Source organism: Bombina bombina, chromosome 4 (assembly GCF_027579735.1).
Source record: "Bombina bombina isolate aBomBom1 chromosome 4, aBomBom1.pri, whole genome shotgun sequence".
Classification (NCBI taxonomy): Eukaryota; Metazoa; Chordata; class Amphibia; order Anura; family Bombinatoridae; genus Bombina; species Bombina bombina.
This window is the reverse complement of record NC_069502.1, coordinates 488,920,369-488,940,370: the sequence shown is the minus strand read 5'-3', so window position 1 is coordinate 488,940,370 and position 20,002 is coordinate 488,920,369. Positions and strand designations below refer to the sequence as shown.

The window sequence follows — 20,002 nt, the reverse complement described above, 5'->3', positions numbered from 1 at the left end:
TTATAGCAATTGTGTTTACTTTCAACTCATATACAAGTGATAAGCCTGACAAGCACAAACACCTGAGATAAACCCCTTATCGCTTGCATGCAAATGTTTGCGCTCCACTCGTAATCTGGCCCTAAAGAGGATAGGTGGTACTGCATCAAATTTGATGTACTGCCGATCTAGATTAATATATGACAACAGCAAAAAAAAGTAACTATAATTTAAGTATCTGCTGCATTTAAAAGGGTCCGTCTACTCAATAATTTTTATTGTTTAAAAAGATAGCTATTCCCTTTATTACACATTTCCCAGTTTTGCATAACCAACACAGTTATATTATTATACTTTTTTACCTCTGTGATTACCTTGTAGCTAAGCCTCTGCAGACTGCTCCCTTATTTCAGTTCTTTTGACAGGCTTCCATTTTAATCAATCAGTGCTGACTTATAAATAACTCCACGGAAGTGAGCATATAGTTATCTATGTGGCACACATGAACTAGTACTGCCTAGTGGTGAAAAACTGTCAAAAAACACTGATATAAGAAGCAGCCTTCAGGGGCTTAAAAATCAGCATACAAGCCTACCTAGGTTTAGGTTTCAATCAAACAATACAAAGAAAACAAAGCAAATTTTATAATAAAAGTAGATTGGAAAGTTGTTTAAAATTGCATGCCCTATCTGTATCATGAAAGTTTAATTTTGATTAGACTGTCACTTTAATATATTTTGCAGAGTTTTTTTCAAGTTTAATAGTCCCTTTAAGTGTGATGGAGGCACTCCAGGCCTCTCTGGTGTTTTTTTTTCCTTATTTAAAAATGTTTTGAGGGCTTTCATTTTGAATTGTATGTCCTTTTAACAATGAGGCATTATGTACTTACCCATAATCATTTTTGTTTATTTCTTCAATTAGATCATCCCGAACAAGGCAAACGTGATCTGTACATACCCAGTGATTATTAAGGCAGGTACTAAAAAAAAAATATATGTGGATAATTATTATACAACATTACACTATCTATTCATAAGATGTATTTAGAACTGGTAAAGTTAGAACATGTAGTACTTTTGTATTTAAGTGGCTAGGGATATTTTTATTTTTATATGAAAAAGGCAAAGGGAAAGAAGGCGAGAGAGAATGGCACTACAGCATGGCGACCCAATCTTACATATAACCCTTAATATTGTGTTGGTTCAAGTTGGGGGTAGGTGCTGTATACTAAAAGGCTTAATGGAACAAATAGTGGAAAAAACAACTGTATAGGTGTGTACTAGATAGCACTCCTCACCATAGAGTTCACTTTTCCATAGTATGTTTCTCTGTATGAGGCACAAAAAATATACCAATAACAATAACAATGCCCAGTATAGTGGTTCACACACTGGATAATATAGTAAGTCCCTGTCAAAGGGAACAAAATGCGGATAAAACTTAACTTTATTAATTCAAATTAAAAATGGGAAAACACTAAAAACATAGGTCAACAACATAATATATGTCACCTAAGTTGTCAAGTACTGGGAGATATTGGAATAGGGTAAAAAAGAATAGGACAGTGTATCTCAGCCTAGATGAAATATCTAGATATTATCTGGCACTGGAGAATATGTCAACTTGGGAATAACACCACGTAATATAAAATATGAGATGATCGTGACTAATTATAAGGGTGTAGACTGTTATAGCTAATAGTAAGTAGGGATGGGCGAATGTTTCTAAAAATTCAAAATTTAAAACGAATTTTGATACATTCGTTCATTCAAATCGAATTTTGAATGTTTATATAACATTTTAACATGCTATTTTCAAATTTTAGTTTTTGAATTTTTTAATAAAACTCAAAAATATTCGTTCGAATAATAGAATGTTTAGCTATGTATTCATTCAATTTTGAAATGTAATATTCTAATGGGACATTCGAAATAGTATTTCTAGTCTACAACTGTGTTTAAATAAATGTAATATTCGAATGTCACATTTGAAATTGAAATAGTATTTCTAGTCTAATACTGTGTTTTAAATGTAATATTCAAATTTGAATGCTACATTCGAATGTCACATGCAATATTCGTATTCGAATGTGATATTTGATTCAAATGTGACATTCAAATTCAAAATAGTATTTCTAGTCTAATACTGTGTTTTATAAATGTAATATTCAAATTCAAATGTGATATTCGATTTGAATGTGTCATTCGAAATAGTGTTTCTAGTCTACAATTGTGTTTTATAAATGTAATATTCGAATTTGAAAGTGACATTCGAATTTGAATGTGATATTCGAATGTGACATTCGAAAACTGTAAATAACATTCCAAAATCAAATTTTTAAGAATATTTGTTCTTATCAACATTCTATTATGTAAATTGAATTTCTACAATAACATTCGTTCTAACATTCAAATTCGAATATAAACACATTTGTCCATCCCTAGCTGCAGATACGATAAGATGGCAGCACAAACGGTACTTAATGTAAAGTCAGTATTCAATGCAACAATTTAGTGTAAGGTAATAGCTATGATCAGAATGTAGCACAAATATTAATTATTATAAATTATTATAAAACAGTACACAATTACAATTCCAGTTTAAGCACCTTTTTCACTATTTTCAAAATGTTAGTGTTCAGCTGCTTAAAGCTATTTAATGATGTTCCTGTATTTGCACCAATTTGCAGTCAAAATTCCCTTTATTTTTAAGGGTCATATTAAACTAAATGAAACCCTACTGTCACACATAGAGGTATATGCATATCTGATGTCCAGCAATGGCACATAAGTCAAATATATTGAACCCCTTGTACATGTTATTGTTAGTTGTCCATTCTCCCCATCTTAGGTTTTTTTTTTATTGCTAGCTTGGTTACTGGAGTAGCAAATTTATTGATAAAAGTAAATTAGAAAGTTGCATGCCATATCTGAATCATGAAAGTTTAATTTTGACTTTACTAACCCTTCAATTAAAGTGATATGTCAGAAAGCCGATGTTAACTTTCACAATTTAATTTTAACATAACAAATTAATTTCTCTTCTTTGATATTCAGCAGCATTGGAAAAGCTTCTATATTTATTAGATCATTTTTAAATGTACTAAAAGTACGTCTTTGACTATTACTAGAAGTATTTGGGTAAACACTAAGGACTACATTTACTTAAAGATGAGCGTTACCATGAATCATATCTACCGGACATCGAGGCAAGCAGACAGCATACGCTTTCTGCATTTTACATTGCACAAGAATTCCACCAGCAATGCTTCTGCAATGCAGCCCCTGCTTGATGGCAGCCAATAGGCTTCTATCAGTGGCTAGATCGGAATAATTTAGGTGGAGGAAAAGTTAAGAAGCAGCGGTCTTAAGACTGCTTCTATTTAATTATCGTTTCAGATGAGCCTGAAATGATGGGCCTCCGAAGCAGCAATCACTGCTTGATAAATAGTACCCTAACAATGTAGTATTGCAGAAATTAAGCCCAGTAGAATGCTAAGTTGTATGGATAGAGGTATTTGCACAGTTCTAGAGGCCGTATTGCAAAAGGATATAAATAAATTGGAATCTATTTAAAGAGGGACATTGAAATGGTACATGATCTAAAATATAAAATGTGTGAATAAATATTCAATGACTTATATACCTTGGAGGAGAGAAGGTAGATAGGTGATATTATCAGGGGCAGAACTACAATTGGTGCAGTGGCACTAGGGCTCAATTACAGGGGGACCCACACTACCAGTCTGTACATAGGAATGTGCAGAATGTGTGCAATCCTAATGTAGGAAAGGCTTTTATTAGAGCAGGTGTATCTATCTATCTATCTATCTATCTATCTATCTATCTATCTATCTATCTATATCTATCATCTATCTATCCATCTATCTATAGTCAAAATCATTATACATAGCAGCATATATATTATTACTATTACTTACTACTGAGCAACCAAAACAACTATTTTGTACCTGGGTCCTCTGTTGAGTAGGTCCGCTACAAATTATTATTTAATTACAGTATCTCACAAAAGTGAGTACACCCCTCACATTTTTGTAAATATTTTATTATATCTTTTCATGTGACAACATTGAAAACCACTGCCTTGCTAAAGAAGCTGAGCGTAAAGGTGATGGACTGGCCAAGTATGTATACAGACCTAAACCCTATGGAGCATCTATGGGGCATCCTCAAATGGAAGGTGGGGGAGTGCAAGGTCTCTAACATCCACCAGCTCTGTGATGTCTTCATGGAGGAGTGGAAGAGGACTCCAGTGGCAACCTGTGAAGCTCTGGTGAACTCCATGCCCAAGAGAGCTAAGGCAGTGCTGGAAAATAATGGTGGCCACACAAAATATTGACTCTTTTGGTCCAGTTTGGACATTTCCACATAGGAGTGTACTCACTTTTGTTGCCAACGGTTTAGACATATATGGCTCTGTGTTGAGTTATTTTGAGGGGGTAGCAAACTTACACTGTTATATAGGCTGTACAGTCACTACTTTACATTGTATCAAAGTGTAATTGTTTCAGTGTTGTCACATGAAAATATATAATAAAATATTTACAAAAATGTGAGGGGTGTACTCACTTTTGTGAGATACTATATACAGGGAGTGCAGAATTATTAGGCAAATTAGTATTTTGACCACATCATCCTCTTTATGCATGTTGTCTTACTCCAAGCTGTATAGGCTCGAAAGCCTACTACCAATTAAGCATATTAGGTGATGTGCATCTCTGTAATGAGAAGGGGTGTGGTCTAATGACATCAACACCCTATATCAGGTGTGCATAATTATTAGGCAACTTCCTTTCCTTTGGCAAAATGGGTCAAAAGAAGGACTTGACAGGCTCAGAAAAGTAAAAAATAGTGAGATATCTTGCAGAGGGATGCAAAATAGTCAACAGGGTCACAAGAAGCGTGTGGAAAAACCAAGGCGCAAAATAACTGCCCATGAACTGAGAAAAGTCAAGCGTGCAGCTGCCAAGATGCCACTTGCCACCAGTTTGGCCATATTTCTGCAACATCACTGGAGTGCCCAAAAGCACAAGGTGTGCAATACTCAGAGACATGGCCAAGGTAAGAAAGGCTGAAAGACGACCACCACTGAACAAGACACACAAGCTGAAACATCAAGACTGGGTCAAGAAATATCTCAAGACTGATTTTTCTAAGGTTTTATGGACTGATGAAATGAGAGTGAGTCTTGATGGGCCAGATGGATGGGCCCGCGGCTGGATTGGTAAAGGGCAGAGAGCTCCAGTCCGACTCAGACGCCAGCAAGGTGGAGGTGCAGTACTGGTTTGGGCTGGTATCATCAAAGATGAGCTTGTGGGGCCTTTTCGGGTTGAGGATGGAGTCAAGCTCAACTCCCAGTCCTACTGCCAGTTTCTGGAAGACACCTTCTTCAAGCAGTGGTACAGGAAGAAGTCTGCATCCTTCAAGAAAAACATGATTTTCATGCAGGACAATGCTCCATCACACGTGTCCAAGTACTCCACAGCGTGGCTGGCAAGAAAGGGTATAAAAGAAGAAAATCTAATGACATGGCCTCCTTGTTCACCTGATCTGAACCCCATTGAGAACCTGTGGTCCATCATCAAATGTGAGATTTACAAGGAGGGAAAACAGTACACCTCTCTGAACAGTGTCTGGGAGGCTGTGGTTGCTGCTGCACGCAATGTTGATGGTGAACAGATCAAAACACTGACAGAATCCATGGATGGCAGGCTTTTGAGTGTCCTTGCAAAGAAAGTTGGCTATATTGGTCACTGATTTGTTTTTGTTTTGTTTTTGAATGTCAGAAATGTATATTTATGAATGTTGAGATGTTATATTGGTTTCACTGGTAAAAATAAATAATTGAAATGGGTATATATTTGTTTTTTGTTAAGTTGCCTAATAATTATGCACAGTAATAGTCACCTGCACGCACAGATATCCCCCTAAAATAGCTATAACTAAATACAAACTAAAAACTACTTCCAAAACTATTCAGCTTTGATATTAATGAGTTTTTTGGGTTCATTGAGAACATGGTTGTTGTTCAATAATAAAATTAATCCTCAAAAATACAACTTGCCTAATAATTCTGCACAACCTGTATAAGCTTTTAAAAACATTAGGGAACTTAATAAAACTGAAGATTAAAGTAGTTTTCACAAAAAGAGCAACACCAGAACAAGGGATCTTTATCTCCTAAACTTAATATCCATTCATTGTTACCTTCCAATAAGAGAAGAAGAATTAACAATTAAAAGTGACATATACAGGGAGTACATTATCTTTGATAAAGCACCGTTGTTTGGCTTTGTGTGTAAAAAATTGTGTTCTTTTATTGGTTATTATAAAGTAGATCTTAATTAAATTGGTGAGCAGCTAGTTAATGACTTTTCACGTAGCTGAACTCTGAAAGGTTGAAAATGGCATTAACACTTGGAAAAAAAAGGGTCTAAAGGCAGAACCAAAGAGAACAGAATAGGTCCAATTTGACAAAAAGTATTTTCCATTTAATCTTTCTGGTAAATATCATACAATAGACTGACACTTTACTTCAGTGTGGGGAGGAATGTGTGATTTGTACTTCATTATAAGTTTTGACATATGACTATTATAAAAGTTAACGTGTATATAAGTGTTATAACACCAATATTTTTTTGAGTGGGATTTCAAATAATGGCACTCTCTCTGTAAGAGTCAGTCATTGTATTGCCACCATTTTTTAAATTATGGACAGACAAGGCTTTCAACTAGAGAACCTGTCTGTCCATGATAGTGGCAAGAGGGCAGCAGACACTGTGGGCCAGATTTGCATAAATAAAAAGAGAGAAGCACTCAACCTGGGAACAATAGCATAATAGCTTGTTCTATGGCTAGTTACCACCCAAGAAGCAGCCTCTTTTTGCTCAACATGTGCTTTTCACAGAGAAGAACTTTCCTGTAGCATATCAGTCTGACCCTGACTTAACAGTACAGTCCAGCCGCAAAATACCAGGCAATCCTTCCCTGAACGAGAGAAATGGCAAAACCCCAGACGTACGTTTTAGCCTATTGTGAGTCTCATCAGTGAGGTGCAGCCATATCCCTCTAGGCACTCTGAGCGACGGGTCCACATCTGGATTCCCATATCACGCATAGGAAGAATTCCCTAAGAGTCATAATTTGCATTAAAAAAAGAGAGAAGCACACAACTTTACTTCAGTGTGGGGAGGAAATGTGTGATTTGTACTTCATTAGAAGTTTTGACATATGACTATTATAAAAGTTACTGTGTATATAAGTGTTATAATACCAATACATTTTGAGTGGGATTTCAAATAATGGCACTCTCTCTGTAAGAGTCAGTCACTCTATTGCCACCATTTTTTAAATTATGGACAGACAAGGTTTTCAACTAGAGAACCTGTCTGTCCAAGATAGTGGCAAGAGGGCAGCAGACACTGTGGGGCCGATATTCAAAACCTTGCCGGCATGGAGAGAAATAACGCAAAATCTTTGGGATTTTTTTAGACCTTGTATTGTAATGTTGAAGCCTTTGTTTCACATACACAACACTAGATAGCAACATAAACCTTTCTCAAGATAACATTTTATTTTTATTTTAAGGGCCTCATCGCACCAACGAGGACTTAGATCATCTCACCTAAGCAGCGAGGTTTTGAATATAAATTCTTGTAAGTCTGCTGTCTACATTTAACATTGCATAAGAAAATCCTTGTGCATCTTTTCCCACTTCTCTTGCATGACCAATCAAATGAGAGCAGAATCTGTTTATCACTCAGCATGAACCAGCTTCGTAACTTGCCTACGTCTAGCAGTTTTCCTTATCATAATGAGATTAGACATTCCCAACAGGAAAGGTATTTATGAAGAAGCTCTCTATACAATATTATTTTCTAAATATCTGTTTGTCATTCAACTATAGACAACACAATGTTATTAAATATTAAAGTGACATGAAACCCTTCATGGTTCAGACAGAGCATGCACCCTTCTATCATAAAAATGTTATTTGTACTCTTGATATCTTTTATTGAAAAGCAGATATGAAAGCTCTGGAGCAGTATATGGCAGCAGTTTTGCAAGAATGTTATCCATTTGCAAGAGCACTAGATGGCAGCACTATTTCCTGCCATTTAGTGCTGCGCACATACCTACTTAGGATAAAATATCCTAAGAAATAAGCACATTTGAGAATAGAAGTAGATCTTCATTTCTTAGTGTTTTCTTGCTAGCTGTTGTATCTAAAAGCTGCTCCAAAACCTAAACAGTATTGTAGGCTAAAACTAAAATGCATTTGAAATTGATGATGTTTTATAATTCTTCGCTTACTTTCATTAACAAATTAATGCCCTAGATTTAGAGTTGGGCGGTAGCCGTCAAAACCAGCGTTAGAGGCTCCTAACGCTGGTTTTTACCGCCCTCTGGTATTTGGAGCCAGTCATTAAAGGGTCTAACGCTCACTTTTCAGCCGCGACTTTTCCATACCGCAGATCCACTTACATCAATTGCGTATCCTATCTTTTCAATGGGATTTTTCTAACTCCGGTATTTAGAGTCGTGTCTGAAGTGAGCGTTAGAACTCTAACGACAAAACTCCAGCCGCAGAAAAAAGTCAGTAGTTAAGAGCTTTCTGGGCTAACGCCGGTTCATAAAGCTCTTAACTACTGTGCTCTAAAGTACACTAACACCCATAAACTACCTATGTACTCCTAAACCGAGGTCCCCCCACATCGCCGCCACTATATTTAATTTTTTTAACCCCTAATCTGCCGCTCCGTATACCGCCGCCAACTACGTTATCCCTATGTACCCCTAATCTGCTGCCCCTAAAACCGCCGACCCCTATATTATATTTATTAACCCCTAATCTGCCCCCCACAACGTCGCCGCCAGCAACCTACAATTATTAACCCCTAATCTGCCGACCGGAGCTCACCGCTAGTATAATAAATGTATTAACCCCTAATCCGCCTCACTCCCGCCTCAATAACCCTATAATAAATAGTATTAACCCCTAATCTGCCCTCCCTAACATCGCCGACAGCTAACTTCAAGTATTAACCCCTAATCTGCCGATCGGAGCTCACCGCTACTCTAATAAATTGTTTAACCCCTTAAGCTAATTCTAACCCTAACACTAATTTTTATCTAAAGAAATAAATTAAGTCTTATTAAATAAATTATTCCTATTTAAATCTAAATACTTACCTGTAAAATAAATCCTAATATAGCTACAATATATATTATAATTATATTTTAGCTATTATAGGATTAATATTTATTTTACAGGCAACTTTGTAAATATTTTAACCAGGTACAATAGCTATTAAATAGTTAATAACTATTTAATAGCTACCTAGTTAAAATAATTACAAAATTACCTGTAAAGTAAATCCTAACCTAAGTTACAATTAAACCTAACACTACACTAGCAATAAATTAATTAAATACAATATCTGCAAATAAATACAATTAAATAAACTAACTAAAGTACAAAAAATAAAAAAGAACTAAGTTACAAAAAATAAAAAAATATTTACAAACATTAGAAAAATATTACAACAATTTTAAACTAATTACACCTACTCTAAGCCCCCTAATAAAATAACAAAGCCCCCCAAAATAAAAAAATGCCCAACCCTATTCTAAATTACAAAAGTTCAAAGCTCTTTTACCTTACCAGCCCTTAAAAGGGCCATTTGCGGGGCATGCCCCAAAGAATTCAGCTCTTTTGCCTGTAAAAAAAAACATACAATACCCCCCCCAACATTACAACCCACCACCCACATACCCCTAATCTAACCCAAATCCCCCTTAAATAAACACTAAGCCCCTGAAGATCTTCCTACCTTGTCTTCACCATGCCAGGTATCACCGATCATTCCAGGCTCCGAAATCTTCATCCAAGCCCAAGCGGGACTAGACATCCATCATCCGACGGCTGAAGAAGTCCAGAAGAGGGTCCAAAGTCTTCATCCTACCGGGAAGAAGAGTAGATCCGGACAGGCAACCATCTTCTTCCAAGCGGCATCTTCTATCTTCATCCGATGAGGACCAGCTCCATCTTGAAGACCTCCACCGCGGACCCATCTTCTTCTTCCGACGACTTCCCGACGAATGACGGTTCCTTTAAGGGACGTCATCCAAGATGGCGTCCCTCGAATTCCAATTGGCTGATAGGATTCTATCAGCCAATCGGAATTAAGGTAGGAAAATTCTTCAGAATTCAGAATCAAGTTCAATCCAATTGGCTGATCCGATCAGCCAATCAGATTGAGCTTGCATTCTATTGGCTGATCGGGACAGCCAATAAAATGCGAGCTCAATCTGATTGGCTGATTGAATCAGCCAATTGGATTGAACTTGATTCTGATTGGCTGATTCCATCAGCCAATCAGAATTTTCCTACCTTAATTCCGATTGGCTGATAGAATCCTATCAGCCAATCGGAATTCGAGGGACGCCATCTTGGATGACGTCCCTTAAAGGAACCGTCATTCGTCGGAAAGTCGTCAGAAGAAGAAGATGGGTCCGCGGTGGAGGTCTTCAAGATGGAGCCGGTCCTCATCGGATGAAGATAGAAGATGCCGCTTGGAAGAAGATGGTTGCCGGTCCGGATCTACTCTTCTTCCCAGATAGGATGAAGACTTTGGACCCTCTTCTGGACTTCTTCAGCCGTCGGATGATGGATGTCTAGCCCCCGCTTGGGCTTGGATGAAGATTTGTGGAGCCTGGAACGATCGGTGATACCTGGCATGGTGAAGACAAGGTAGGAAGATCTTCAGGGGCTTAGTGTTAGGTTTATTTAAGGGGGGTTTGGGTTAGATTAGGGGTATGTGGGTGGTGGGTTGTAATGTTGGGGGGGGTATTGTATGTTTTTTTTTACAGGCAAAAGAGCTGAATTCTTTGGGGCATGCCCCGCAAAGGGCCCTTTTAAGGCCTGGTAAGGTAAAAGAGCTTTGAACTTTTGTAATTTAGAATATGGTAGGGCCTTTTTTTATTTTGGGGGTCTTTGTTATTTTATTAGGGGGCTTAGAGTAGGTGTAATTAGTTTAAAATTGTTGTAATATTTTTCTAATGTTTGTAAATATTTTTTTATTTTTTGTAACTTAGTTCTTTTTTATTTTTTGTACTTTAGTTAGTTTATTTAATTGTATTTTTTGTAGATATTGTATTTAATTAATTTATTGATAGTGTAGTTTCAGGTTTAATTGTAGATAATTGTAGGTATTTTATTTAATTAATTTATTGATAGTGTAGTGTTAGGTTTAATTGTAACTTAGGTTAGGATTTATTTTACAGGTGATTTTGTAATTATTTTAACTATTTTAGCTATTAAATAGTTCTTAACTATTTAATAGCTATTGTACCTGGTTAAAATAAATACAAAGTTACCTGTAAAATAAATATAAATCCTAAAATAGCTATAATATAATTATAATTTATATTGTAGCTATATTAGGGTTTATTTTACAGGTAAGTATTTAGCTTTAAATAGGAATACTTTATTTAATAAGAGTTAATTTATTTTGTTAGATTTAAATTATATTTAATTTAGGGGGGTGTTAGGGTTAGGGTTAGACTTAGCTTTAGGGGTTAATCCATTTATTACAGTAGTGGCGAGATTCGTTCGGCAGATTAGGGGTTAATAATTGAAGTTAGGTGTTGGCGATATTAGGGAGGGCAGATTAGGGGTTAATACTATTTATTATAGGGTTATTGAGGCGGGAGTGAGGTGGATTAGGGGTTAATAACTTTATTATATTAGCGGTGCGGTCCGCTCGGCAGATTAGGGGTTAATAAGTGTAGGCAGGTGGAGGCGACATTGAGGGGGCAGATTAGGGGTTAATAAATATAATATAGGGGTCGGCGGTGTTAGGGGCAGCAGATTAGGGGTACATAGGGATAATGTAGGTAGCGGCGGTTTACGGAGCGGCAGATTAGGGGTTAAAAAAAATATGCAGGTGTCAGCGATAGCGGTTGCGGCAGATTAGGGGTTAATAAGTGTAAGGTTAGGGGTGTTTAGACACGGGTTCATGTTAGGGTGTTAGGTGCAGATGTAGGAAGTGTTTCCCCATAGAAAACAATGGGGCTGCGTTAGGAGCTGAACACTGCTTTTTTGCAGGTGTTAGGTTTTTTTTCAGCTCAAATGGCCCCATTGTTTTCTATGAGGAAATCGTGCACGAGCACGTTTTTGAGGCTGGCCGCGTCCGTAAGCACCGCTGGTATCTAGAGTTGCAGTGGCGTTAAATTATGCTCTACGCTCCCTTTTTGGAGCCTAACGCACTGAAAACCCAGCCATTCTGTGAACTCTAAATACCAGCGATATTTAAAAGGTGCGGGGGGGAAAAAAGCACGCGTATCTAACGCACCCCTTTGGCCGCCAAACTCTAAATCTAGCCGTAAGATAACAATAGTTCTGTCAAATACATCTGATAATTGCTAGCCTTAATATTAACACAATGCACCACCATGCAATTACTGCAGTCACAAAACATACTTTAAAAGATCAGGTCAGTAATAATTTTGAATTTTCGAGAGCTCTCATTTTTTCACAAGATAAAAAAAATCCCAACTATAAATTGAAAAAAAAAGCATTTTATGCTTTAAACTGTAAAAGTAATCTTAGTTTAATAACTAACAGCAAAATTACAAATTGTGCAGTATGGCTATACCACTAAAAAATTGGCCATTGCGAGCGGAATATTACCGCTAGCATTTTAGCCTTTATGCAACTCTCCATTCCACACTCAAAATATACTTTTGAGGGTGGGATTTTCATTGCGCCTGTATTATAGGTTGTGCTGTCCGGCAATAACGCTAGCGTTATAGTCTATCCCGTCGCACTCCATTCCGCTATCTGAGTCCAGTAGTTATGGATTTTGCAAAAAAAAAATGTTTCACAAAACTCATAACTAAAATGTTACAATGTACACTAACACCTATAAACTACCTATTACTTTATTAAACCTATTAACACCTAATACGCCAACCCCCCACATAGCCAACACTAAATAAACCTATTAACCCCTAAACTGCCAGCCCCCTTCATCGCTACTACTATAATAAGCCTATTAACCCCTAAACCACCGGCTCCCACATTGCTACTACTATAATAATCCTATTAACCCCTAAATTGCTGCCCCCCAAATAGCTACTAATAAAATAAACCTTTTAACCCCTAAACCGCTGGCCCCCCACATCGGAATTAAGGTAGGAAAATTCTGATTGGCTGATCGGAACAGCCAATAGAATGCGAGCTCAATCTGATTGGCTGATCGGATCAGCCAATCGGATTGAACTTGATTCTGATTGGCTGATTCCATCAGCCAATCAGAATTTTCCTACCTTAATTCCGATTGGCTGATAGAATCCTATCAGCCAATCGGAATTTGAGGGACGCCATCTTGGATGACGTCCCTTAAAGGAACCGTCATTCTTCAGTTGGACGTCGTCGGAAGAAGATTGATCCGCGCTGGAGGTCTTCACGATGGAGCCGTTCCTCATCGGAAGAAGATAGAAGATGCCGCTTGGATCAAGATGGTTGCAGGTCTGGATCGCCTCTTCTTCCCGGATAGGATGAAGACCTTGGAGCCTCTTCTGGACCTCTTCAGCCGCAGGATTATGGATCGCCAGCCCCCGCTTGGGTTGGATGAAGATTTTGGAGCCAGGACCGATCGGTGATACCCGGTGAGGTGAAGATAAGGTAGGAAGATCTTCAGGGGCTTAGTGTTAGGTTTATTTAAGGGGGGTTTGGGTTAGATTAGGGGTATGTGGGTGGTGGGTTGTAATGTTGGGGGGGGGGGTATTGTATGTGTTTTTTTACAGGCAAAAGAGCTGAATTTCTTGGGGCATGCCCCTCAAAGGGCCCTGTTCAGGGCTGGTAAGGTAAAAGAGCTTTGAACTTTTGTAATTTAGAATAGGGTAGGGCATTATTTTATTTTGGGGGGCTTTGTAATTTCATTAGGGGGCTTAGAGTAGGTGTAATTAGTTTAAAATTGTTGTAATATTTTTCTAATGTTTGTAAATATTTTTTTATTTTTTGTAACTTAGTTCTTTTTTATTTTTTGTACTTTAGTTAGTTTATTTAATTGTAGTTATTTGTAGGTATTGTATTTAATTAATGTATTGATAGTGTAGTGTTAGGTTTAATTGTAGGTAATTGTAGGTATTTTATTTAATTTATTTATTGATAGTGTAGTGTTAGGTTTAATTAGGTTAGGATTTATTTTACAGGTAATTTTGTAATTATTTTAACTATTTTAGCTATTAAATAGTTCTTAACTATTTAATAGCTATTGTACCTGGTAAAAATAAATACAAAGTTACCAGTAAAATAAATATAAATCCTAAAATAGCTATAATATAATTATAATTTATATTGTAGCTATATTAGGGTTTATTTTACAGGTAAGTATTTAGATTTAAATAGGAATAATTTATTTAATAAGAGTTAATTTATTTCGTTAGATTTAAATTATATTTAACTTAGGGGGGTGTTAGGGTTAGGGTTGGACTTAGCTTTAGGGGTTAATCCATTTATTACAGTAGCGGCGAGATTCGGTCGGCAGATTAGGGGTTAATAATTGAAGTTAGGTTTCAGCGATGTTAGGGAGGGCAGATTAGGGGTTAATACTATTTATTATAGGGTTATTGAGGCGGGAGTGAGGCGGATTAGGGGTTAATAACTTTATTATAGTAGCGGTGTGGTCCGCTCGGGAGATTAGGGGTTAATAAGTGTAGGCAGGTGGAGACGACGTTGAAGGGGGCAGATTAGGGGTACATAGGGATAATGTAGGTAGCGGCGGTTTACGGAGCGGCAGATTAGGGGTTAAAAAAAATATGCAGGTGTCAGCGATAGCGGTTGCGGCAGATTAGGGGTTAATAAGTGTAAGGTTAGGGGTGTTTAGACACGAGGTTCATGTTAGGGTGTTAGGTGCAGATGTAGGAAGTGTTTCCCCATAGAAAACAATGGGGCTGCGTTAGGAGCTGAACACTGCTTTTTTGCAGCTCAAATGGCCCCATTGTTTTCTATGAGGAAATCGTGCACAAGCACGTTTTTGAGGCTGGCCGCGTCCGTAAGCACCGCTGGTATCTAGAGTTGCAGTGGCGTTAAATTATGCTCTACGCTCCCTTTTTGGAGCCTAACGCACTGAAAACCCAGCCATTCTGTGAACTCTAAATACCAGCGATATTTAAAAGGTGCGGGGGGGAAAAAAGCACGCGTATCTAACGCACCCCTTTGGCCGCCAAACTCTAAATCTAGCCGTAAGATAACAATAGTTCTGTCAAATACATCTGATAATTGCTAGCCTTAATATTAACACAATGCACCACCATGCAATTACTGCAGTCACAAAACATACTTTAAAAGATCAGGTCAGTAATAATTTTGAATTTTCGAGAGCTCTCATTTTTTCACAAGATAAAAAAAATCCCAACTATAAATTGAAAAAAAAAGCATTTTATGCTTTAAACTGTAAAAGTAATCTTAGTTTAATAACTAACAGCAAAATTACAAATTGTGCAGTATGGCTATACCACTAAAAAATTGGCCATTGCGAGCGGAATATTACCGCTAGCATTTTAGCCTTTATGCAACTCTCCATTCCACACTCAAAATATACTTTTGAGGGTGGGATTTTCATTGCGCCTGTATTACAGGTTGTGCTGTCCGGCAATAACGCTAGCGTTATAGTCTATCCCGTCGCACTCCATTCCGCTATCTGAGTCCAGTAGTTATGGATTTTGCAAAAAAAAAATGTTTCACAAAACTCATAACTAAAATGTTACAATGTACACTAACACCTATAAACTACCTATTACTTTATTAAACCTATTAACACCTAATACGCCAACCCCCCACATAGCCAACACTAAATAAACCTATTAACCCCTAAACTGCCAGCCCCCTTCATCGCTACTACTATAATAAGCCTATTAACCCCTAAACCACCGGCTCCCACATTGCTACTACTATAATAATCCTATTAACCCCTAAATTGCTGCCCCCCAAATAGCTACTAATAAAATAAACCTTTTAACCCCTAAACCGCTGGCCCCCCACATCGGAATTAAGGTAGGAAAATTCTGATTGGCTGATCGGAACAGCCAATAGAATGCAAGCTCAATCTGATTGGCTGATCGGATCAGCCAATCGGATTGAACTTGATTCTGATTGGCTGATTCCATCAGCCAATCAGAATTTTCCTACCTTAATTCCGATTGGCTGATAGAATCCTATCAGCCAATCGGAATTTGAGGGACGCCATCTTGGATGACGTCCCTTAAAGGAACCGTCATTCTTCAGTTGGACGTCGTCGGAAGAAGATTGATCCGTGCTGGAGGTCTTCACGATGGAGCCGTTCCTCATCGGAAGAAGATAGAAGATGCCGCTTGGATCAAGATGGTTGCAGGTCTGGATCGCCTCTTCTTCCCGGATAGGATGAAGACCTTGGAGCCTCTTCTGGACCTCTTCAGCCGCAGGATTATGGATCGCCAGCCCCCGCTTGGGTTGGATGAAGATTTTGGAGCCAGGACCGATCGGTGATACCCGGTGAGGTGAAGATAAGGTAGGAAGATCTTCAGGGGCTTAGTGTTAGGTTTATTTAAGGGGGGTTTGGGTTAGATTAGGGGTATGTGGGTGGTGGGTTGTAATGTTGGGGGGGGGTATTGTATGTGTTTTTTTACAGGCAAAAGAGCTGAATTTCTTGGGGCATGCCCCTCAAAGGGCCCTGTTCAGGGCTGGTAAGGTAAAAGAGCTTTGAACTTTTGTAATTTAGAATAGGGTAGGGCATTATTTTATTTTGGGGGGCTTTGTAATTTCATTAGGGGGCTTAGAGTAGGTGTAATTAGTTTAAAATTGTTGTAATATTTTTCTAATGTTTGTAAATATTTTTTTATTTTTTGTAACTTAGTTCTTTTTTATTTTTTGTACTTTAGTTAGTTTATTTAATTGTAGTTATTTGTAGGTATTGTATTTAATTAATGTATTGATAGTGTAGTGTTAGGTTTAATTGTAGGTAATTGTAGGTATTTTATTTAATTTATTTATTGATAGTGTAGTGTTAGGTTTAATTAGGTTAGGATTTATTTTACAGGTAATTTTGTATTTATTTTAACTATTTTAGCTATTAAATAGTTCTTAACTATTTAATAGCTATTGTACCTGGTTAAAATAAATACAAAGTTACCTGTAAAATAAATATAAATCCTAAAATAGCTATAATATAATTATAATTTATATTGTAGCTATATTAGGGTTTATTTTACAGGTAAGTATTTAGCTTTAAATAGGAATAATTTATTTAATAAGAGTTAATTTATTTCGTTAGATTTAAATTATATTTAACTTAGGGGGGTGTTAGGGTTAGGGTTGGACTTAGCTTTAGGGGTTAATCCATTTATTACAGTAGCGGCGAGATTCGGTCGGCAGATTAGGGGTTAATAATTGAAGTTAGGTTTCAGCGATGTTAGGGAGGGCAGATTAGGGGTTAATACTATTTATTATAGGGTTATTGAGGCGGGAGTGAGGCGGATTAGGGGTTAATAACTTTATTATAGTAGCGGTGTGGTCCGCTCGGGAGATTAGGGGTTAATAAGTGTAGGCAGGTGGAGACGACGTTGAAGGGGGCAGATTAGGGGTACATAAGGATAACGTAGGTAGCGGCGCTTTGCGGTCGGCAGATTAGGGATTAATTATTGTAGGTAGCTGGCAGCGACATTGTGGGGGGCAGGTTAGGGGTTAATAAATATAATATAGGGGTCGGCGGTGTTAGGGGCAGCAGATTAGGGGTACATAAGTATAACGTAGGTGGCGGTCGGCAGATTAGGGGTTAAAAAAATTTAATCGAGTGGCGGCAATGTGGGGGGACCTCGGTTTAGGGGTACATAGGTAGTTTATGGGTGTTAGTGTACTTTAGAGCAGAGTAGTTAAGAGCTTTATAAACCGGCGTTAGCCCAGAAAGCTCTTAACTACTGACTTTTTCTGCGGCTGGAGTTTTGTCGTTAGATTTCTAACGCTCACTTCAGCCAAGACTCTAAATACCGGCATTAGAAAGATCCCATTGAAAAGATAGGATACGCAATTGACGTAAGGGGATCTGCGGTATGGAAAAGTCTCGGCTGCAAAGTGAGCGTTAGACCCTTTCCTGACTGACTCCAAATACCGGCGGTAGCCTAAAACCAGCGTTTGGAGCCTCTAACGCTGGTTTTGACGGCTACCGCCCAACTCTAAATCTAGGCCTAAAATTACAGAAAGAAATAAACCAAATCATCAAAATGATCAAATGATCAAAAATAAAAAATTAAACCTAATTTAATACCCCTATAAAAATAAAAAATAAAATAAAAACACCCCCTAATCTAGCACTAAAATACCAATAGCCCTTAAAAGGGCCTTTTGTAGGGCAATGCGTTAAGTTAAATAGCTATTTCTTTCCTAAGAATACGGTGAGTCCATGGATTTATCAATTACTGTTGGGAATATCACTCCTGGCCAGAAGGAGAAGGCAAAGAGAACCACAGCAAATCTGTTAAGTATTACTTCCCTTCCCACAATCCCCAGTCATTCTCTTTGCCTTCCGTGCAAGGAGGAGGTGAAGTTTAGGTGTCTGTTGAAGAATTCTTCTATCAAGATTTTATTATTTTGAAAGCAGGAGCAGGTTTGCTCTGATCTTTCCTGACAAGCTGGGTCTAGCTGTATGTTAGTTACTTTAGTAGGGCTGTGTTAGCTTTCAAGCAGGTAGGAATTTGTGGGGTGGGCCTCACTGCATTTTCCTGACAGATTTGCTAGCCTCAAATAGAATGCCAGAGTAGGCTTACTCTGTTCCTTCTTTTATCCACAGGACTCTGTGAGGAGTGCCTTCCTCTCATGCCAGGTGAGCTGTACTCCTGCCAAACAGTCAAGGGTGCAGTCAAGTGCCATTTTAATTTCACTTAGAAAGACCTGACACTACAGCAGTTTGTCCACTGCACTATATATGGGACTCTATACCTGAGATCAGGATATTTAAGGCAGGATGCAGGGCACTGTGTGGTGGTATATAGAGAAACAGTGTATTTAACTTATTGGTGGCTCAGTTTGGTAGAATGCTTATGGATGCAGTTGTTATCTTTATTTTGGGGGTAAAATGTATGCCGTTTTTGTGTGCCTGTATGCGGTTTGGAAAGAACCGATTATGACTGCACTAGGAGAGGTGTGTCTTCTCTCTTCAGGCTCAGCACACGCTTTTACTTTGGCGCCATTCTCTTACTTACTGTTTACAGCTTCTACGGACATGCTTTTAGAGACCCTCATGGGTGATTGTGACCACGGACGCCAGCCTGATGGGCTGGGGAGCAGCCTGGGACTTGTTAAAGGCACAGGGACTTTGGTCTCAGAAGGAATCTGCTCTCCCCATAAACATATTGGAGTTGAGAGTGATCTTCAATGCTTTGATGGCTTGGCCTCAGCTGACTTTAGCCCAGTTTATCAGGTTTCACTCAGACAACATAACCTCAGTGGCTTACATCAACCACCAGGGGGGTACTCGGAGTTCATTAGCCATTAAGGAGGTGGCGTGAATTTTTCAGTGGGCGGAGGCTCACAATTGCTGTCTATCTGCCATCCACATTCCAGGAGTGGACAATTGGGAAGCGGATTTCCTAAACAGGCAGACTTTCCATCCCGAGGAGTGGGAACTCCATCCGGAAGTATTCTCCAGGTTAACAGACAAATGGGGGTTACCGGATTTGGATCTGATGGCGTCTCATCAGAATGCCAAGCTTCCAAGTAAGGTTCAAAGTCAAAAGACCCTCAGGCCTTTCTAATAGATGCTCTAGCAGTTCCTTGGAACTTCAGGTTGGCGTATCTGTTCTCCATTTGCTCTCCTTCCACGAGTCATTGCTAGGATCAAGCAGGGGAGAACGTCGGTGATTCTAATAGCTCCTGCGTGGCCTCGCAGGATCTGGTATGTAGATCTAGTGAAAATGTCATCCCTACCTCCGTGGAGACTTCCTCTACTTCAGGGGCCCTTTCT

The 20,002-nt window shown here is 38.2% G+C and overlaps 1 protein-coding gene across 1 annotated transcript in view; it reads right to left on the bottom strand.

Moving 5' to 3' along the window:
• The window catches only part of TINAG (tubulointerstitial nephritis antigen), a 411,273-nt gene that overhangs the window by 264,340 nt on the left and 126,931 nt on the right, over nt 1-20,002 (bottom strand). Inside the window, exon 3 of the mRNA XM_053710395.1 lies at nt 869-958. Coding sequence (XP_053566370.1) covers nt 869-958 — 90 coding nt within the window. The remainder of the gene's footprint in view (nt 1-868; nt 959-20,002) is intronic.